The 24,102-nt window shown below is 39.7% G+C and overlaps 1 protein-coding gene across 1 annotated transcript in view; it reads right to left on the reverse strand.

Moving 5' to 3' along the window:
- The window catches only part of SNTG1 (syntrophin gamma 1), an 807,514-nt gene that overhangs the window by 218,956 nt on the left and 564,456 nt on the right, over window positions 1–24,102 (reverse strand). Inside the window, exon 6 of the mRNA XM_063450437.1 lies at window positions 5,733–5,789. Within this exon, the coding sequence (XP_063306507.1) occupies window positions 5,733–5,789 (57 nt within the window). The remainder of the gene's footprint in view (window positions 1–5,732; window positions 5,790–24,102) is intronic.

Genomic DNA, 24,102 nt, shown 5'->3' on the forward strand with positions numbered 1-24,102 from the left:
TTCATTTTTCTGTCCTGTTCAGGTATTGTAATCATTGTTCCTTCAACTTTGAACTTGCAACCTTTGCTATATTTTTGTATTTTGTTCCTTGTTTGTGAAGGGCAATGATCTTCTCTTAACTTTGTGGACCATTCTCTTGACTTAGCCATATTTCTAACATGCAGTTAAACATGACACTGAACAAACCCCTTGCCAGTGCAGGTATTTCAAGTGTTTCAGCTCACGCACATCTGATGCAACTAATGAAGCCCTTGATTAGTCGCATCGGATGTGCTTGAGATAACACCTGTTTTGCATTTTTGTGCTCTTGTGAGGGATTCAAATCAGGGGGTTTAATAATTATGAGACTGGAGAAGTCATTATAAGTTTTCAGTTGAATTTAGGGAAACCACTTGAGGCATTCATTATATTGAACCAGAAAGAAAACGTAGATTCACCCCCTAGTGGATAGAACACACTCTTAGTGGGTAATAGTGGACAGTAAAAACAGTTACCCTTGAACTAAATGTACAGCAGATAAGGACTCCTCCGGGTCCTCAATATATATGGAAAAAACAATGGATCTACAATACAATAATAACAGGAACAAACATAGCGTAATACTGTAACTTATTTGAAAGAGTGGAAGTATATATGATAATTCACACTCACAAACCAAAATTGATTGTAGGCATATCTCATAGAATGATGAGTGTCTCAGGTTAAGTGGGTCATCATATGGTACATGGAAGGGAATAAAAAAACAAAATAGTGCAGAGTATCTTGGTAAAAAGTTATACTTTAATGATAAGGCACACTTACAATATTGCAGTGGCAAGTAGGCATATAAAATCAGCTGGTCTCAGGATCACAGGGTCTTGCAGGATCAACTTAAGCCAGTCGAAATGATAAAAACAAAATAAAATAAAACAGCCTAATATAGACAGTGAAAACTCTGACACTATAAGTAAGCCCTACGCGTTTCGTTCAAACGTCCTTGAACTTCCTCAGGGGCAAAAACGTCCTTCTGTGTGCAGATACAATCTTCCATATGATGCCGATTGACCTTTTCAATCCGTCCGGTTTGGCGCGCTCGGGAAAACATCCAATCACTCGCTCGCTTCCGGGTTCGTCTGTCCATAGTACTTCCGGGTGCGAGCCGATGACGCAACCGGATATGCGTCTCACCTCTCTCTTCCGGATTTTCGTGCGTTCCACCTGATATGCGTTCCACCGCTCGGGCGGAAACATAGTCACAAATAGAGAGGTCATTTAATGTCTAAACCTGATAACAATAATTATCACTCATAGATATTCTCTAGGGGATAGAGCCCTTGCAATTAGTACTAAACCTTTAGAGTATGTATATCTGACTAATGGCCATAATACATAGTAAAACACTCCACAGAATAAATCTCTCATAATTATTAATAGGAATACATAATGTAATCAACAGATAACATGAAGATATATATCCTTCAAGACTTATATAGCACATAATCAAGACTCATATTGATCAAAAATTAGAAAAGGTGCAAAAAAGGTACAAAAAAGTAGGTGTAAAAAATGTAAACAAGGAAAAAGAAGAATTATGGTGAGGTATCAATTAAAGGAAACAGACCAAATCAAAATCAACATTGAGTCCCCTAGGTTGCATGGTTTGTAGGGTATGTATCCAGTACCCCTCCCTTTTTCTTAGTAATAGCATCTTATCGCCCCCTCTCTCATCAAGGGTTACTTGTTCTATAATGATGCATTTAAATGTGTTGAAATTAAATACTGGGCATTTATTACAGTGTACTGGCACTGAGTGGGTCAACAAATGATTTTTAATATTGCGTCTGTGTTCTTGAAACCTCACCTTTGCTTTTCTTCCTGTTCTTCCCACATATTGCATACCACACCCACACGTGAGTAGGTACACAACATGTGTCGAGAAACAGGATAAATTGCCTTTGATTTTAAATTTCTTTTTATTAACCGTACTCTCAAAACTCGTGGTACTGTTGAGTTTATAATTACAACTGACACAATTGCCACAAGTGTGATAGCCCTCCTTACATTTTATCTTGTTCTTTCTAGATCTAAAGGTACTTGGTGCCAAAATTTGCTTTAAATTGACCCCTCTTCTAAAAATAACTCTAGGGAGATGGGGAATCTGTCGGTTAAGATATTCATCCTCCATCAGGAGCCCCCAGTGTCTTTTAATGATCCTTTGGATATCATAGGCCTTGGAGCTATATTGCGTATTAAAGGAAAAATCGAATTTGGAATTCCTAAGGGCATCCTTTCTTTTATCCACAAGAAGATCATTGCGGGCAATTTCTCCCACTTTATTGATTTCTATATCCAGATAGTCTGAGTCATATCCCTTTTCTACAAAACGACTTTTTAAAACCTCAGCTTGGGTGAAAAATGTGTCTAGGTCGCTACAATTTCTCCGCATCCTAATGAACTGGCTAGGTGAGGTTTCAAGAACACAGACGCAATATTAAAAATCATTTGTTGACCCACTCAGTGCCAGTACACTGTAATAAATGCCCAGTATTTAATTTCAACACATTTAAATGCATCATTATAGAACAAGTAACCCTTGATGAGAGAGGGGGCGATAAGATGCTATTACTAAGAAAAAGGGAGGGGTACTGGATACATACCCTACAAACCATGCAACCTAGGGGACTCAATGTTGATTTTGATTTGGTCTGTTTCCTTTAATTGATACCTCACCATAATTCTTCTTTTTCCTTGTTTACATTTTTTACACCTACTTTTTTGTACCTTTTTTGCACCTTTTCTAATTTTTGATCAATATGAGTCTTGATTATGTGCTATATAAGTCTTGAAGGATATATATCTTCATGTTATCTGTTGATTACATTATGTATTCCTATTAATAATTATGAGAGATTTATTCTGTGGAGTGTTTTACTATGTATTATGGCCATTAGTCAGATATACATACTCTAAAGGTTTAGTACTAATTGCAAGGGCTCTATCCCCTAGAGAATATCTATGAGTGATAATTATTGTTATCAGGTTTAGACATTAAATGACCTCTCTATTTGTGACTATGTTTCCGCCCGAGCGGTGGAACGCATATCAGGTGGAACGCACGAAAATCCGGAAGAGAGAGGTGAGACGCATATCCGGTTGCGTCATCGGCTCGCACCCGGAAGTACTATGGACAGACGAACCCGGAAGCGAGCGAGTGATTGGATGTTTTCCCGAGCGCGCCAAACCGGACGGATTGAAAAGGTCAATCGGCATCATATGGAAGATTGTATCTGCACACAGAAGGACGTTTTTGCCCCTGAGGAAGTTCAAGGACGTTTGAACGAAACGCGTAGGGCTTACTTATAGTGTCAGAGTTTTCACTGTCTATATTAGGCTGTTTTATTTTATTTTGTTTTTATCATTTCGACTGGCTTAAGTTGATCCTGCAAGACCCTGTGATCCTGAGACCAGCTGATTTTATATGCCTACTTGCCACTGCAATATTGTAAGTGTGCCTTATCATTAAAGTATAACTTTTTACCAAGATACTCTGCACTATTTTGTTTTTTTATTCCCTTCCATGTACCATATGATGACCCACTTAACCTGAGACACTCATCATTCTATGAGATATGCCTACAATCAATTTTGGTTTGTGAGTGTGAATTATCATATATACTTCCACTCTTTCAAATAAGTTACAGTATTACGCTATGTTTGTTCCTGTTATTATTGTATTGTAGATCCATTGTTTTTTCCATTCATTATATTGAGCAATTTAAATTGTTTTTTGTTTGATTTATTCATTGCAAACAAATGAACATCTGTAAATTTTAATAATTAAAGTGATTTTCAATGGGGGTTGAATAATTTTGCTTACAACTGTATGTAAAAAAACTTGTGTAATTTAAATTAAACTGAGTGAACCTAATATCTATTTGAAAGTGTTCAAATTCTTTTTCCAAATTAAAAACCTCTTGAAGCACAAAAATTATATTTAAAAACATGTACCCTCTGAAATGTCAAAAAACACAAAAATAGGTCGCGCTATACAGAAATAGTAAATAGTACTCACATATATTAAAAGTATCAACAAAGAATAAAAATAAATATAAATATGAACAAAATAGTCCTGATATGTAGTAGGCTTCTTGTAGGTTCCAATAGGCTAGTAGAGACTTGAGTTTATAATGTATTCCGTTCTCCGTCCACCCATTAGCTCTATGCCGTGTCACGTGGGCGCGAGCAATCGCGGTCACGTGCTCTCCACCTCTCTTCCCTCTTCCGGTCTCCCTGAACGTTTACTGCCACACTACATTTCCCAATAGGCATTGGGATGCACCATGTGATCGCGGCAGCCCCTGATCACATGACCATCTATTTTATTTTTATTCATCTACAATAATACTCGTTTTTAAGTTATAATAAAGTTTTTAGTTAAACTTTTATCAACTTAATTATGCTCTTGTTATATTTATGTATTTTAATATCTTTGTATTATTCTCACTGTATTGATGACGTCATTTCGGCGCCAAAATTTGAATTATCATGTATCTTTTAAGTCTATATAAGCATTTATGTACCAGGTTGATTTTTATTATTGCCAGTTGATAAAGCCCTGTGTGGCGAAACGCGTTTTGGCTATTTTTATATATTTCTACTATATTAATAAAGTAATATTGGCTCTTTTACTATATACTTGCCATATACTTTTTATTTTATATCTCTATTTTAATTTATTTTTCTACCTGGTCACACGTCACTTTGGAGCCGACAGCCGTCCAAAGAATCCTAGGTGGGGATTATACCACCCATGCCATCATATTGAGCAGTATATCCTGCTCATAAAAATGTGAGTACTTTTTTACTTTACAGACTCATTTTTATTACAAATACAGTGAGCACTATATTTGGCTTTTTTTTTCTTTCATACCGAGGATTTATCTACACCTATATCCCACCAGTGGGGGGCAAACGCCACTGAATGCTTATCACACTTGAGCGAGTATATGCTCTTGAATAGGTGAGTGCAATATCTCCCTAATATTTATCCTATTTTGTTTACTCAAACACAGTTTGCACTATTGGAGTTTCTCTGTTTTTTCATTTGCATATCCATCATTGAGTCAAGATTTCCCAAGCTATAGAAGATCCAGCTTCCCATTGAATACATTATAAACTCAAGTCTCTACTAGCCTATTGGAACCTACAAGAAGCCTACTACATATCAGGACTATTTTGTTCATATTTATATTTATTTTTATTCTTTGTTGATACTTTTAATATATGTGAGTACTATTTACTATTTCTGTATAGCGCGACCTATTTTTGTGTTTTTTGTCATTTCTTCTTTGAGGACATTAGAGGGAACCTCATACCCATAGGTTGCAGCTTTCTATTTGTTCCTTTCCCTTTAGATCACTCAGCGCTGATCCTATACCCATTTTCACCCTCTGAAATGTGCATAGGGTTTTAAGGCCCAAGTGTTTTTTTTTTTTTTAATCTGGAAACATTTATTTAACTTTGCACTACATTATTTTAACTTTGCGCTGAACTTTTCTCTTGCTGAAAAGTTACTATTAATTTTTTGAAACATTATACAGTTCATACATATATAGATTTCACATCTTTAATTGTCTTTGATGATTTAGAGTTATGGAACATTAATAAGCACCATTAAGTATATAGTGTACTGTCATTTATTTGCAATTTGTAAATGTGCATATGGCAATGAATAGCAATTAAAATTACCATACCTTTATGCTAAGCCCAAATCCTCCAACGGTTTGTCGTCTGATTGCTACTTTTCTTTCCTATAAAATATATTTATACTAGTTATAACATTTGCAGAAGGATTAATCGGATAAAATAAAATACTTATACAATGTTTATTAGCAATAAGAGAAATGTGGAAATGTAAAACACAAGCATATAAACTATTACATTGTAAAACACAGATGTTACTAACAAAATAAATAAAATACATCACTGTTCCCAGACCATTATAGTAGATTTTATTTTTACTGCCCACGTATGCCCAGATATGAATTACTTGTTATAATAATGACACCTACAGGGTTATTCACGGAATCCTGAATTGTAGATAATATAAATCCAAGTGGCAACATTTAACCAAAAACTATTTTTGAGTTGAAGATGTTCCACATTGCATGCGTTAGCCTGCCTTTCATAATTTCATACACTATATTACTTGTCACTTATTCTGTCACTCTCTGTTTATATAACAAAGACAAAGGTTCAATCTCATTGACCAGAATAGAAAAAGGCATTCATCAGGTTGAAATGATGCTGTATCTAAAGAATAATGTGTCACTAATTGGCTGTACTATCTCAAATATAAAAAAATTAATGTTTTATAGAATCATGTCTTCTGTTGAAATGCTGCCCGCACTTTAACACTAACGACACAACTGTATTTCACAGAATATGATACAAAGAAAACTAGACTATAAATAAGCCCATCTTTTTGGTGAAAAACATAAGACTATTGATTCTCATTGTCTATTTCAGGTGACAAAAAATAAAAAATTTTGGAGTATATATTTTGAATAAAATACTATATTCATTCCTAGTGCTGACATTTACAGCAACTGTTATATTGTCAAATAAATTCTAAGTAACCCATGTGGAAATAAAGCAAACCAGATTTAAACAGAATAATGCTTAATATAGTACGAGTTATTTTTTTTAAATACTATTCATGTACCTATTAAGATTAACTGCTCATTTTATATTGCTCTCTATTTAAGGTCCTTTCCACTTATTCAGTATTATCAGCAAGAGGAATGATTTAAAAAAACTAAAATAAGGTCCAATATAAAATCCAGTAAAAGAATATTTAAGACTTATAATATAAATCCAGAAGACTTAAGTATATAATTTAATATCTATAATGATTGATATAGAGACTGACAACTGTCAATAGCAGGTATAACTCTTGCATTATAATACTCAACAACAACAATGCGAATAACACTCCAAACTATGGTGAAAAAAGTGCACAAAGGTATAACTAATACTTTTGAATATACTACACAAAGTGAGGGATTCTTACAATTTTATTATAGCTAACATGGGTCTTAATTTATTATATTTGGATACACTTTTGATGATTTCATATTTTTGGATACAATTTTAAAATATGTTTTTCAAAACATTGACATAAAACACATATATTATATACAATAAATTATCAATATATAAAAACAATATCAAAATATTCTTGAAAACATTAAATCATTTTAACAGATCATCACAAAATATTAAATCCTTTTAAAAATCATATCCAAAAATATTAAACCGGGGCCATACTTAGTACCAAAAGTTATACCATGAGTTGTGTTTTATTTTTTATGCACTGCAATTTTTATGCATTCTGTGGAGTGCAAATAAAAGAAGAAAAATTATTTTTCTTTTTAGTACTCCTGCTGGCTTTTTGGTGGATTGCTAGGGAACTGAACTAAAGTACAAACAATTTTCTCACAGCTCCCTTTCCTTACGACCCACATTTTGTGAATGCATGATTTGCAACATAAATAGCAATGTCAAAGGTGACTATTTATCGTGCTGTAATGCATTATCTATAAAATGTATTAAAAACAAGATCAACTCTAGCTTATCATGAAACTTAATGTAGGCTTGTCTTTAAGAGGTTCACGTTCCAATTTTGTACAAACTAGGAAAAAATTATTTCTCGACCCCAGAATGACAGTCAGATCTCTCCTTGGACCAAGAAGCTGTTACGACACATATTAAGTACATAGGGAAGTATTAAAAATGATATTTCTGAATATTATGTTTTTGCAAGTAATTGTATTTTGCATATGTGCAATATGATAATACCTAAAAAGCCACACCCATATGTATATAAAAGATGAATGAAAAAGTGAAATAAAAATAGTTTTAAATGTAGATTCCCTGTTAGATTCCCATTGTGCTGTGACATCACCCTTATACGCTGTGTAAAGCATACTTTTTAATTTATTTTGGAACTGCTGCATCCTTTCCGACTTGCGGTAATTCGGTAACATTTCAGGCACTTTCTGCTTATACCGGGGGTCTAGTAGCGTGGACACCCACTACAGGTCGTTCTCCTTCAGCCTTTTTATACGAGGCTCCCTCAACAGGCACGACAGCATGAAAGACCCCATTTGCACAAGGTTGGATGCCGAGCTACTCATGTCCCGTTCCTAGTCCTCAGTGATCTCACTGAAGGTATGTTCTTCCCCCAGCCACGAACAACACCACGGGTACCAGATAGGTGACAACGAGCACCCTGGGATGCCTGTTGTGGTTAGTCTTCCTCCTCCTCCTCAAAGCCACATTTCTCCTCTGACTCGTCTTCCTCACAATCCTCTTCCAGCGTTGCTGCTGGTGCAACAAGCGATGCTGATAAGGCTGTTTCTGGTGGTGATGGTGACCACAACTCTTCCTCTTGCTCTTCACGCTCATCTACGATCTGATCCAGCACTCTTTGCAGGGCACGCTCCAGGAAGAAAACAAATGGTATGATGTTGCTGATGGTGCCTTTGGTGCGACTGACTAGGTTTGTCACCTCCTCAAAAGGACGCATGAGCCTACAGGCATTGCGCATGAGCATCCAGTAACGTGGCAAAAAAATGTCCAGCTCCGCAGAGGCTGTCCTAGCACCCCGGTCATACAAATAGTCGTTAACGGCTTTTCCTTGTTGGAGCAGGCGGTCGAACATTAGGAGTGTTGAATTCCAACGTGTCGGGCTGTCGCAAATCAAGCGCCTCACTGGCATGTTGTTTCGCCGGTGGATATCTGAAAAGTGCGCCATGGCCGTGTAGGAATGCCTGAAATAATATAAATAATAATATAATAATAAATGACCACACACCTTCCTGGCCTGCTTCAGGACGTCCTGTAAGCCTGGGTACTTATGCACAAAGCGTTGTACGATCAGATTACACACATGTGCCATGCATGCCACATGTGTCAACTTGCCCAAATTCAATGCCGCCAACAAATTTATTCCGTTGTCACAAACCACTTTGCCGATCTCCAGTTGGTGCGGAGTCAGCAACTGATCCACCTGTGCATTCAGGGCGGACAGGAGTGCTGGTCCGGTGTGACTCTCTGCTTTCAGATAAGTCAACCCCAAGCCGGCGTGACACTGCCGTATCCGGGATGTGGAATAGTACCTGGGGAGCTGGGGGGGGGGGGTGCCGTTGATGTGGAGCAAGACGCAGAAGAGGACTCAGAAGAGGACTCAGCGAGGAGGTTATGGAAGAGGATGGAGTAGGAGGAGTAGAGGAGGTGGCAGCAGGCCTGCCTGCAAGTCGTGGCGGTGTCACCAACTCCTCTGCAGAGCCACGCATTCCATGCTTGGCAGCCATCACCAGGTTTACCCAATGCGCAGTGTAGGCGATATACCTGCCCTGACCATGCTTTGCAGACCAGGTATCAGTGGTCAGATGGACCCTTGCCCCAACACTGTGTGCCAGACATGCCATTACTTCCTTTTGCACAATCGAGTACAGGTTGGGGATTGCCTTTTGTGTAAAGAAATTTCGTCCGGGTACCTTCCACTGCGGTGTCCCAATAGCTAAAAATATTTGGAACGCCTCAGACTCCACCAGCTTGTATGGTAAACGCTGGCGGGCTAAGAGTTCAGACAAGCCAGCTGTCAGATGCCGGGCAAGGGGGAGGCTTTGTGAAATTGGCTTCTTACGCTCAAACATGTCCTTGACAGACACCTGACTGTGGGCAGATGGGCAGGAACTGCTCAAGGTGAGAGACGGAGTGGCGGATGGTTGAGAGGGGGCAAGGAGGACAGCAGTGGTTTACATAGCTGAAGATGCTGGACCAGGAGGAGGATGGCGGCTTTGAATTTGTGTGCTGCTTGTACTCATGTGTTGATCCCATAGGCGTTTGTGATGTGCGATCATGTGCCTACGCAAAGCAGTTGTACCTAGGTGGGTGTTGGACTTCCCACGATTCAGTTTCTTTTGGCACAGGTTGCAAATGGCATCGCTGTTGTCAGAGGCAGACACACAAAAAAATGCCACACTGCTGAGCTCTGCAATGACGGCATTCTGGTGGTGGCAACAGCATGCGTTGATTGGTGTGCTGTCTGGCTGACCCCGGGTGCCGATGCATGCTGTCTGACTGTGCCACTAGCTCCTTGCGATGACCTCCCCCTGCTTCCAACTCGTCTCCTCCTCCTCCTCTCTGTCTCCCCATCTGAACTTTCCCCCTGTTCTTCTTCTGTTCTAGCGGGCACCCACGTGACATCCACGGACGCATCGTCATCATCAACCGCTTCACTTGTATCTGACAACTCAGCAAAGGAAGCAGCAGTGGGTACAATATCATCATCATCACACCGTACGTCCATGTGTGTAATGCTGCCTGACTGAGACATATCCCTGTTATCTACATCCTCTGGCAATAATGCTTGCGCATCACTCATTTCTACCAACTGATGTGTAAATAACTCCTCTGACATACCAAGTGAAGTGGCTGTGGTGCTAGTGTTGGTGGTGGCGGCAGGCGGGCGAGTGGTAACTTGAGAGGTGCCCGAAGCTAAGCTGGAGGAGGATGGTGCGTCAAGGTTCCGAGCGGAAGCTGTAGAAGAATGGGTGTCCTGTGTTAGCCAGTCAACTATGGCCTCTGAACACTGGGCATTATTCTAGGGCCAAAGGGAATCACAGCACCACGACCACGACGGCCCCAGCGGGGTGGCCTGCCTCTGCCTGTCTTTTTGTTTTTCGATTAGTGATACTATGCATGCAAGCTACTGTGACAACAGATATGAGTGGCACTGTGCAGTGGCAGAAGTTGGCAGAGTAGACGCTGTAGGCCTGACACACACGCTTGCAGACAACTAACTGCTATTCAATCTATTACAGTGAATTTTTTTTTTTTAAATGTACACTACTGTTACACCAGATATGAGTTGCACTGGTGTGACACTGTGCCCTGGCAGGCCCTGAAACGCACACGTGTGAAGGAAACTGACTGCTATTATTTCACAGTCAAATTTCTATTTTTTTTTTTTTGTTTGTTTTATGTACACTACTGTTACACCAGATATGAGTTGCACTGGTGTGACACTGTGCCCTGGCAGGCCCTGAAACGCACACGTGTGAAGGAAACTGACTGCTATTATTTCACAGTCAAATTTCTAGGTTTTTTTTTAAATGTACACCACTGTTACACCAGATATGAGTAGCACTGGTGTGACACTGTGCCCTGGCAGGCCCTGAAACGCACACGTGTGAAGGAAACTGACTGCTATTATTTCACAGTCAAAAAAGTGTTGTTTTTTTAAATGTACACTACTGTTACACAAGATATGAGTTGCACTGGTGTGACACTGTGCCCTGGCAGGCCCTGAAACGCACACATGTGAAGGAAACTGACTGCTATTATTTCACAGTCAAAAAAGTGTTGTTTTTTTTAAATGTAAACTACTGTTACTCCAGATATGAGTTGCACTGGTGTGACACTGTGCCCTGGCAGGCCCTGAAACGCACACATGTGAAGGAAACTGACTGCTATTATTTCACAGTCAAAAAAGTGTTGTTTTTTTAAAAATGTACACTACTGTTACTCCAGATATGAGTTGCACTGGTGTGACACTGTGCCCTGGCAGGCCCTGAAACGCACACGTGTGAAGGAAACTGACTGCTATTATTTCACAGTCAAAAAGTGTTGTTTTATTAAAATGTACACTACTGTTACACCATATATGAGTTGCACTGGTGTGACACTGTGCCCTGGCAGGCCCTGAAACGCACACGCATGAAGGAAACTGACTGCTATTATTTCACAGTCAAAAAAGTTTTTTTTTTTTTAAATGTACACTACTGTTACACCAGATACGAGTTGCACTGGTGTGACACTGTGCCCTGGCAGGCCCTGAAACCCACACGCGTGAAGGAAACTGACTGCTATTATTTCACAGTCAAAAAAGTGTTTTTTTTTTTTTTTAAATGTACACTACTGTTAAACCAGATATGAGTTGCACTGGTGTGACACTGTGGTGTGACTACTGTTACACCAGATATGAGTAGCACTGGTGTGACACTGTGCCCTGGCAGGCCCTGAAACGCACACGTGTGAAGGAAACTGACTGCTATTATTTCACAGTCAAATTTCTATTTTTTTTTTTTTTAATGTACACTACTGTTACACCAGATATGAGTTGCACTGGTGTGACACTGTGCCCTGGCAGGCCCTGAAACGCACACGTGTGAAGGAAACTGACTGCTATTATATTACAGTCAAAAAAGTTCATTTGTTTTTAAATGCAAGCTATTGTGACACCAGATATGAATGGTGGCACTGGGCAAGTGGACAGGCAACTGCAATTAGATTACACAAAAAAAAAGCAGACTGATGTTCTAGCCCTAAAAAGGGCTTTTTGGGGTGCTGTCCTTACAGCAGAGATCAGATGAGTCCTTCAGGACTGTAGTGGACACTGAATACACTAGCCTAGCTATCGATTTCCCTATTAAATCAGCAGCAGCTACACTGTCCCTCCTCTCACTAAGAATGCAGCTTCCGAGAATGAATCTAAAATGGATGCTGTCCAGGAGGTGGGAGGGTCTGGGAGGGAGGGTCTGCTGCTGATTGGCTCGAATGTGTCTTTTGACTGTGAGGTACAGGGTCAAAGTTTACTCAATGATGACGAATAGGGGGGGACCGAACAACGCATATGTTCGCCCGCCGCAAACTATTTGCCAGCAAACTATTCGGGACATCTCTAATTGCTATACATGGTATTAAAATAGTTTAATAACATTTTAGATTTAGTAGAACGTCCTAATTTTTTTTTTATAAACAAATATCATCCCTTCATATCAGTGATAACATGCAATTTGAAAGACAAAACAATTAATTACCAACTTTAAGATTTAACAGGGTATCAGTTTTCTCATTAACCTGCCATGCACAATTGCCAGTAGAAAAACAAAACATTTGCTACCAGCATATAAAGTAAGCAATGATAATACTCCAAATATAGCAATATTTTAAATACATGATTTAAAGTTTCAAGTCAATTATTTAAACTGTTCATAAAATATGTACATGTACACAATATTTATTTGTCCCAGTTTCTGAAGAATTCTTTTGAAAGTTTTTATTTCTGAACCTTGTTTCTTCCTGATCAAAGACAGTCATCTAAATTGGCAATTCACAGACAGTATTAATATGCAATTGTGACAAATCCACTTGAACACCAGTGAATTGTGAAAATTAAAAAATAAAATACTTAGCTTAGGTACACAGCCTCCCAAAGTTACCTCACAGGTAGTAACCAATGAAAACAAAGATATATACACAAAAAAAAAAGGAAATTTAGGGATCCTGCTGTTGTACCTAAAAATAAGGATATGACATAGTGCAATATTGTTTAAAATAAATGCATAAAACAATTACACAATTGCACTCACAAATTGTCAATGTAAAGAGCGCCCTATGGGTGCCACCCATGATGACAAATAAGGGCTATCCACCAAGCCAGTTTATGGAAGTTCCGGCACACTGAAAACCAATCCAAGGAATTTTCTCCAAAAGGATGTTTATTGATGAGTACAAATAAATTCGTTAAGATGCACAAATATGCTAAAAAAACGGTCCTACAAATTTCGTCCTCATCCAAGGACTTCCTTACAGTGGAAAAACAGAGAAACATAGAATGCGATGGCAGATAAGAACCATTCGGCCCATCTAGTCTGTCCAATTTTCTAAATACTTTCATTAGTCCCTGGCCTCATCTTATATCTGGGATAGCCTTATGCCTATTCCACTCATGCTTAAACTCCTTTACTTTGTTAACCTCTACCACTTCAGCTGGAAGGCTATTCCACGCATCTACAACCCTCTCAGTAAAGTAATAGTAATAATAACCATCTCCCACAGTTCCCTTTAAATAGGGTTAACTAGTTCATTGGTGGTGTGGTGGGTGTCTTCTCCTTTTGCCTCCAGATTGGTTAATCTCTCTTTTTCTTCAGGTGTCTTCGTTTCCCGTTCTTTCAATTAATCGTTGGTGTTATGAGAGGTGCTTCCGTGTTCGTAGGACGCACTTCCGTGTGTTCCATTCTCAATTACCGTTAAAATGGCCGTGCATGTCACAGTGAGAAGCAAAATGAATATACAAGCTCTCCCTAATATTCTGCAAGAGAAACAACTCATATTTACCTAAACAAAAATGTATATTAATATTTTATCCTTATGATCAGGGCCGGCGCTACCTGTTAGGCGGACTAGGCAGCCGCCTAGGGCGCCCCTTGGGAAGGGGTGCCGCCAGGAGCGCTGGCCCCCCTCATGCTGCAGCCGCCCTAGCGCTCTGCAGAGAGCCTCAGGCTGCTGCAGCTCTGCCCGGGCTGGTGCGTCCATGAGGGCGCACCGCCCGGGCGCAGCATGAGGAGAGGGGCTGACAGGAGGGAAGCGCTCAGCGCTCCCTCCTGTCACTCCCTCACTGTAGTGTGGCTGAGCCCTGTATGATCCGCGAGTACAGGGAGCATCTGTCTCCCTTACCCGGCCGGACTAACAGGAAGTGCACACTGAGTGTGCACTTCCTTTTAGTCCGGCCGGGTACAGGAAACAAAAGCTCCCTGTACCCGCGGACCATACAGGGCTCGGCCACGCTACAACAGAGGTGGGGGGAGAAAGAGAGTGGGGAGGAGGCAGGGGGGAGAAGAGAGTGGGGAGGAGGGAGGGGGAGAAAGAGAGTGGGGAGGAGGGAGGGGGAGAAAGAGAGTGGGGAGGGAGGGGGAGAAAGAGAGTGGGGAGGGAGGGGGAGAAAGAGAGTGGGGAGGGAGGGAGGGGGGAGAAAGAGAGTGGGGAGGAGGGAGGGGGAGAAAGAGAGTGGGGAGGGAGAGAAAGAGAGTGGGGAGGGAGGGGGAGAAAGATAGTGGGGAGGGAGGGGGGAGAAAGAGAGTGGGGAGGGAGGGAGGGAGGGAGGGGGGAGAAAGAGAGTGGGGAGGGAGGGAGGGAGGGAGGGAGGGGGGAGAAAGAGAGTGACAATGGAGGGATAGGGGGGAGAAAGAGAGTGACAAGGGAGGGATGGGGGAAAGAGAGTGACAAGGGAGGGGGGAAATAGAGTGACAAGGGAGGGGGGGAAGAGAGTGACAAGGGAGGGGGGGGAAGAGAGTGACAAGGGAGGGAGGGGGGAAAGAGTGACAAGGGAGGGAGGGGGGAAAGAGAGTGACAAGGGAGGGAGGGAGGGGGGAAAGAGAGTGACAAGGGAGGGATAGGGGGAGAAAGAGAGTGACAAGGGAGGGAGAGAGGGGGAAAGAGATCGACAAGGGAGGGGGGAGAAAGAGAGTGACAAGGGAGGGGATGAGGGGGGAAAGAGAGTGACAAGGGAGGGAGGGGGGAAAGAGAGTGAAAAGGGAGGGAGGGAGGGGGAAAGAGAGTGACAAGGGAGGAAGGGAGGGGGGAGAAAGATATTGACATACATCACACACACACACAATCATGCAACCCTTACACACACAGAAACACACAATGCATTCCTTACACACACTCAATGCACCCCTTACAGACGCACACACTGCATCCCGTACATACACAGAAACACACCTTGCAGCCCTTACACATACAAACACAGATTAACACAATGCATTCCTTACACACATATCAGGACATCCCCTACACACTCCACCCCCTGTGAACAAACTCATTGGTGGAACATAAAGGTGGACCCTGAGGTGTGTAAAGGGCCCCCAAAAAAGGGAGCTCCTTCCCGTTCTCCCAGAACACTGACACTGACCACAGTTACAAACAGCCTCCACAGATCCTGTTCTACACCAGACCAGTGGTGCCAGACTGCAGCTAGAGCCCATCATCATCCTCATCTGGTTGTAAGTAGGCAATCTATTAGATTGTTCGTGGCACTAATCCCTAATTTACCTCACATTAAAGAAACACTATAGTCCCCAGAACCACTGCAGCTTAATGTAGTGGTTCTGGTGTCTATAGCCTGTCCCTGCAGGCCTTTTAATATAAACACGGCGGCACTGCAGCACTGGCATTAGTTAACATGGCAGATCATATGGGTGGGGCATTGTGATGTCACATGGGGGGGCGGCAAACTTTACTTTTGCCTAGGGCGGCAAAAATCCTTGCACCGGCCCTGCTTATGATTTAATTGCATAACAAGAAAATAAAACAACTTCAAATGTAACTAAATCAATTTTACACCACTTAAACCCTTATTCAAATAGTGTAAGTGTGCACAATACACCCATCAATTAACCCACATAGTTACATTTTAATTTGTTTTATATTCTTGTTACGCAATTAAATCATAAGGATATAAGATTAATATAAATTTTTAATGTAAACACGAAAAGGTGTGGTAATGGTTGGCGGTTAGTGAAGAATTTTGTGGTAACAATTATTGTAGCTGCTGTAAACACTCTGTGGGTACTCCCAATACCCCACTATAAAAAAAAAAACACCAGAATAAACAAATAACTTGGGGTCTGGTTGGTGTTTCTACCTTCCAATCCTCTAGTTAGAGTGCAGCGCTATGCAGATTAAGTATATAATACATATAACTCACCCCTTTTAAATGACTTGTTTGGGGGTGTACATAAAAGAAAAAGAGAAGATATACAAAATAATTGTGCAATATTGTATATACACAGTACTTTATATTTAGTGTGAGTATAAATTTACTCACATTTTTTAGAGCCTTTTTAGTTTTTAGGCTAAACTTCCAGGCTTCCGTGTCTTTAAGGTAGACAACTTGACCCCTTTTTTTCTTTTTAGTTCTTTCCTGTATATCTCCCCACAATGTAGGTATGAGGAGAGAGAGAAAAGGGGACTCTAGGTGTAGTATTTTGAAGAAATCCTCTTTAAGTAAATAAAAAAATCAATGTATAAAATAAAATTAGATAGTCTTAATAGTAGTCTAGAGAACATATTATTGAGGCAGCAAGGCCCCACTTATGATGTCAGAAAGCCTTTGGTGATCATGATTATTTTTGATCATTTTTTCTCTAAATTAATTATTGGTTATGTATTTCCACAATTTATGAAGAGTTGCTTGAGCTAGTATTTAAGCTTAATTTATAGTAAAGGTAGTCCGTCACAGATAATTGACTATAGGTCTTGTTGGTGAGCTATTCTCACCCTGTGATATATTTAGGTTAATAATTATATGTTTACACATGACAAGGTCAAATTGTTTAGTATTACTCAACAGTATGCATCTTATTGACAAGACTGAAGAAGATAATCAACAGGGCTTCCTATATCTGTCAATCAGAATGTACCTATCTGCAGGGCCGAACTGGGAAAATAATTTGTCCTGGGCATTTTGTTAATCACAGCATCCCTGTGAGAAGGGGACAGGGCCAGAGGGGGTGTTTTGTCCTCAGGTCCTCAGAGTGTAGTGGTGTTGTGGAGACATTCTCAGGCACTGAGTGTAGTGGTATTATGGAGACAGGCTTGGAGACTATGGTCGACCACACACCAAGGTCTCCAGTCTACACGATTTACTTCACCTTATCAGCGCTGAGATGGGGCGGGAATTTGTACTGCAGGGACCAGTGGACGGTAAACGGCTGTTAAAACCTCTGACTTTGCTTAATGTGTTTGTTGTATCTTGGAGACGAGTACCACCACTTGCTAATGTAAGGGTTTCTATTTGGGGGGACAGGGAATCTTTTTATATGAATAAAGCAGTTTTACACTATGGAAAGCTTTTTTGTATCATTTTAAGGTACAAGCTACTTTGAGCTACAGTGTATCCACAGATGCTACAATTCTGCTGCCACACAAGATTAACCCCCTAAACACTTTTACCCAGGACTTTTGGACTTTTAGGCAAGTTTTCAACATTTTATGTGTATCAATTAACTTATTGTGATATATAGAGAAAAACATACTACTACTAATTCACAGTGATAAGTTGCTGATTTTGCACATTTAATTGATTGCCTATTTTACGGTTATCATATATAGTGCTGACACTTATTTTTCTGAACCATATTTAGATAAAGACTTTTAAGGAACTTTATTTGTGTATAGCTGCTAGATTATATTATTATTATTGCTAGAAATTTTAAGCTACTATGTTTGCGCTCTCCTGTTCCATTCTATTAGAAAGCAGTTGTTGTTGGGGGATTTTATCATAAGAGGTGTGGAGCTGGACAATTGTGGTCTTGTGAGATGTTTTCCTGGAGCTACTGCTCACAAAGACAGGAGACATAATTGTAATATTATTAAGTGAGCAAAGCAGGAAGGGGAATTGGATGTACTTGTCCATCTAGGGACAAATGACTTGGCTTGCAATTAGGTTTCAGAGGTAAAGGAAGTTTTTTTGTGTTTTTGCCAATGATATACCGCAGGTTGCTTCCACACTGTCATTCTCTGAAGTTCTGCCTGTTGCATAACACTCAGAATGACAGGGGGATGCATATTAGGGACTTTAACTTGTGGCTTGGTGAATGGTGTCGGGAGCAAGGGTTTGGCTTCATTTCACATGGTAGCTCTGTTTGGAATGGAAATAAACTGTACAAAAAAGATGGTTTGCATCTTTCTCAAAAGGGAACAAATGTTCTTAGTGAGCAGTTCAGAGGTTTTGCTAGGATGTATTTAAACTAGGAGGAGTGGGGGCAAAAGGGTGATAAAACATCAATCCAATTGTCCCCCAAAACAAGGACAGAAGGTGCTTGCAGCAAGTGTGTTAAAAATGATAAGCTTAGAGTCATGTCTACAAATGCTTGACGATGTAGATTTAGTCGCTGTTACTGAGACATGGTATAATGAGAAAAATGACTGGGACATAGCAATACCAGGATACTTTTTATACAGAAAAGATAGGAAGGCAAGAAAGGGGGAGGGTGGCTGTGTATGTGAAGGATAGCATAAAATCTAGCCTAATAAAAGTTAGTGAGGTGAACATACAGTCCGTTTGGGTTACGTTAGAATTTGGTAATCACACAGTAACTCATGTAGGTGTGATTTATAGGCCCCCATGACAAATAGAAGAGTTAGATAATCTACTAGGGGGAAGTTATCATCATGGGTGACTTTAATCTTCCTGGTGTGAACTGGAAAACCAAAATAGCTGCTTGTACAAGGAGCACACATATTCTAAACTCCCTACTGGGATTGGCTCTAAAACAAGTCGTTGAGGAGCCAACTCGTAAAGAGGCCATATAAGAATTAGTGTTAACAAATGGAGATTTGGTATCAGATATTACTGTAGGTAAATGTTTAGGATTCAGTGATCATCAGTCAGTGTGGTTTAATATAAGAACAGTGACTGTGACTGAGTCACACCACACAAAAACAACAATTTTAGACTTTAGAAAAACAGACTTTTCTAAAATTAGAATATCTGTAAAGGAGTAATTATCAGACTGAAGCTGTTTAAATGGAGTCCAAGAGAAATGGGATTATTTAAACGTTGTACTTCTGTATACAACAAAAAAGTGCATTAGGCTTGTCAGTAAAAGCAAAAAAATTGAAGAAACCACTTTGGTACTCTGCAGATGTGGCCAAAATAGTAAAAAAAATAAAGGTTAGCCTTTAGTAATTATAAAAAAAAACTAGAGTGAAGAACTTAGACAGATCTATAAGATTGGGCAGAAAGAGGCTAAGCAAATTATAAGAGCTTCCAACTCACACACAGAAGAGAAAATAGCACAGTCAGTAAAAAAAGGGGACAAAACATTTTTAGATACATAAATGAGAAAAGGAAAGTAAAACAAGGATTAGTTAGATTAAAAACAAAAGAAGGAAGGTATGTAGAAGAGGATAAAGGTCTAGCTGACTGCCTCAATTAATATTTTTGTTTAGTATTTACAGATGAAAATTAAGGAAATGGGCCTCAGTTAGGAAAAAGGACAAATGAGTCATTTGTTACATGTGAGTTTACAGAGGAAGAGGTTTATTTCAAATGTCAAATGTAAAGACAAATTAGTCAACGGGGCCTGATGGAATACACCCAAAGTTATTAAAAGAGCTAGAGAAACCATAAACAGATTTATTTAACCAATCATTGTTAACAGGAGTAGTCCCAGAAGATTGGAAGTCAGCAAATGCTGTGCCCATTCACAAGAAAGGTAGTAGGGAGGAGTTGGGGAACTATAGGCCAGTAAGCCTTACTATCGGTGGTGGGAAAAGTAATGGAAACCATGTTAAAGGATAGGATTGTTGAACATCTAAAATCACATGGATTTCAAGATCATAGAAGACATGGGTTTACTTCAGGGAGATCATGCCAAACTAATCTTATTGATTTTTTGATTGGGTAACTAAAATAATAGATCAGGGGAGTGCAGTAGACATTGCTTACCTAGATTGCAGTAAGGCTTTTGACACTGTTCCACATAGAAGGCTAATCAATAAACCGCAATCTTTAAGTCTGGATTCCAAGATTGTTGAATGAGTAAGGCAGTGGCTGAGTGACAGGCAACAGAGGGTTGTAGTCAATGAAGTATATTCGAAGCATGGTCTTGTTACCAGTGAGGTACCTCAGGGATCTGTACTTTGACCCATTCTCTTTAATATTTTTTATTAGTGATATTGCATAAGGTCTTGATGGTAAGGTATGTCTTTTTGCTGATGATACTAAGATATGTAACAGGGTTGATGTTCTAGGAGGGATAAGCCAAATGGTAAATGATTTAGGTAAACTAGAAAAATGGTCAGAGTTGTGTCCGCTGACATTTAATGTGGATAAGTGCAAGATAATGCATCATAGACGTAAAAACCCAAGGGCAGAGTACAGAATATTTGATAGAGTCCTAACCTCAACATCTGAGGAAAGGGATTTAGGGGTAATTATTTCTGATGACTTAAAGGTAGGCAGACAATGTAATAGAGCAGCAGGAAATGCTAGCAGAATGCTTGGTTGTATAGGGAGAGGTATTAGCAGTAGAAAGAGGGAAGTGCTCATGCCATTGTACAGAACACTGGTGAGACCTAACTTGGAGTATTGTACGCAGTACTGGAGACCTTATCTCTAGAAGGATACTGATACTTTAGAGAGAGTTCAGAGAAGGGCTACTAAACTGGTTCATGGATTGCAGGATAAAACTTACAAGGAAAGGTTAAAGGAACTTAACATGCATAGCTTGGAGGAAAGACGATACAGGGGGGGTATGATAGAAAACATTTAAATACATAAAGGGAATCAACACAGTAAAGGAGGAGACTATGATTAAAAGAAGAAAAACTACCACAACAAGAGGACATAGTCTTAAATTAGAGGGACAAAGGTTTAAAAACAATATCAGGAAGTATTACTTTACTGAGAGGGTAGTGGATGCATGGAATAGCCTTCCAGCTGAAGTAGTAGAGGTTAACACAGTGAAGGAGTTTAAGCATGCGTGGGATAGGCATAAGGCTATCCTAGATATAAGATAAGGCCAGGGACTAATGAAAGTATTTTGAAAATTGGGCAGACTAGATGGGCAGAATGGTTCTTATCTGCCATCTCATTCTATGTTTCTCTGTTTTTCCACTGTATTATTGTACACTGTTTGTATAATGTTTTTTATTATACTCAAGTTGTTTGTAGTATGCATTTTGTTTAATATCTGCTGTGTATAGTATTCTTTTGAAGAAAAATTAAGGCATATATGTTGATATGTATTATAAATACCAATGTAATATTACTGCACAAATGGCCTAAGTGTAAGCAAATTAGTATAAAGAAATCTTACACAAGTCATTGAATCATCATTACTTTTCCTTAATTTGCAAGAGTGTGCATGGATGATGTGAGTAAAAAACCTAATTCAACACTGACTGTGTGTTCCATGTCAGGTCACATGTAAGTGGGGTAGTTGCCTTTTATAAGGAATTGTCATTACGTTTTCTACCTTGTCATTGAGGATTCCCTATTAAGTATAAAATAAACTTGAAATGTATAAATATTAGTATAAAATGTCATTATCTTTAATTAAATAAAGTAGTGTAGAAGCTTGACAAAATAAATCGTAGAATAAATATCTTAGCTAGTGAAGAATATATATTTCTTTCTGCATGCCTGCCAACATACTCCTGTTATAAACTCTACAGGGTTTAGTGTGGATAACCTCCAGATTAATCTAATTCTATGTTTCAGTGAAAACCTAAACTAATGTGGCTTGATCTCAAGTAATGAAACCTCGGTGTGTCCCTTAAGTGTGACTGTCTGCGTATATTATAAAATGAAAGGTAGAGTACTAATAAAAGTGTATAAAATGCAATAGAAAATGTAAGCAAAGAATTACATATTTTCCTTGCGAATCATATGCAAATCTTCATCCATTTTTCTCTCATGTCACAAAATTTGTTGTAGAACAATTAGAATATGTGTCTATTTGTTCGGAAATAATTTACTCATATTGTAATTGTTGCCTACATTAGGAACAATAACAAATAACAAAGAATAAACAAAAGTGTGGGTCAGATACCTAAAAATATGCAAATTTGGTTTCTTGTTGAACAACTGCATAGATATATATGTATTTTTTCATATCTTTCTTCTATCTTTATTTATATTCTTTAGGGGGCAGGGAAGATAATTTACATTTGTTGCCATTCTGTCTTGTATGTGTCTGTTACCAGGGAAGGGTTAAGTACCCATGGGACATTATTAGGTTACCAGTTAGGACCCCCATTCTCTCTTAGTATAGGAATGGTGAACGGGTCGAGCTCTGCCTAGTCTACTCATGGTCTCTAGGCTCCATTATATATATATATATATACATATATATATATATATATATAGAGAGAGAGAGAGAGAGAGAGAGATCAAATGTAGGAAAAGCACTCCAAGGACTTCTTTCAATGTTGAAAATAAATAACTTAACTTTATTCGGCAACTGCCATGAAAAATCAACGTTTCAGTCCTGTGTCAGGACTTTCGTCAGGATAACAGTGCATTGTGAACCTTGTAATTCGCCCAGCAGATAAGGGAGGCGCGATAGTCTTGTTGAACTACAGTGATTACAGACAAGAAATTCTGAACCAGCTACAAGACACCACTACCTACTCCAAGCTCACGGCTGACCCCACACAGGCAATCATGCACAAGGTCCAACAAACCCTACAGCGAGGACTGGAGGCGGCCTACATCTCAGAAGATTTGTACAAATATCTCCTACAAACGAAACCCAGGACACCAGTGATTTACACGTTGCCCAAAATACATAAACATCCAACTTTACCCCCAGGCAGACCTATAGTCTCAGCAATTGGAGGGGTCCTGGAGCCCATAGCCAAGTGGCTAGACTTTCTATTCAAGAAACCGGTTGAAGAATTAAAAACGTGCATCAAGGACACACCGAGCCTACTAACAGAGTTGCGACGATTGGACAACTTAGAAGAAGGGACAATGTTTATTACCTGCGATGTCAGGAGTCTGTATACTGTTATTCCACATGACATGGGCATAGATGCAATGAGGCAAATATTAACGTCATCACCTCTGTACCTTGGACCACCAGTAGAGTACACCTTGGAGTTACTACACTTGGTGTTGAACCAGAATTACTTCAGGTTTGAACAGACGTGGTATCAACAAATAGCAGGAACGTCAATGGGAGCGGCCATGGCGCCTATGTATGCTAACAGTTTTATGTACATCTTTGAGCAGCAATACATACTCACCCCATTTCAAGAGAATATATTGTTCTACAAATGTTTCATAGACGATATCATCATGATTTGGAAAAAAGGTGGCTCCACCCCTGAGCAACTGCTGGAATACGTCAACGGAACCGACACACCGGTCCGCCTCACCATGACGACGAATGAACAAACAATAGACTTTCTTGATATACGACTGTACAAAGAGAATAACAAAATAGCATTCACATTGTATAGCAAGCCAACCGACAGAAACACTATCCTGCATGCAGACAGCTACCATCCAAGACACTTAAAGAACTCACTCCCACAGTCCCAATTTTTGAGAGTAATCAGGAATAACTCTAATGAAACCAACAGGCAACACCAACTTAAGGAAATGTGGGACAAATTCTTGGCTCGGGGATACAGCCCTGTCATACTACAGCAAGCCTTGAAGAAAAGCCTTGAAGTAGCTCCAACACAGAACTCCAAGGTGGGAAGACTAACATTTCCCATCACATATACAACAATCTCTAACCACATCAGGGA

The sequence above is a fragment of the Pelobates fuscus genome, chromosome 4 (assembly GCF_036172605.1).
Source record: "Pelobates fuscus isolate aPelFus1 chromosome 4, aPelFus1.pri, whole genome shotgun sequence".
In the NCBI taxonomy this organism is placed as follows: Eukaryota; Metazoa; Chordata; class Amphibia; order Anura; family Pelobatidae; genus Pelobates; species Pelobates fuscus.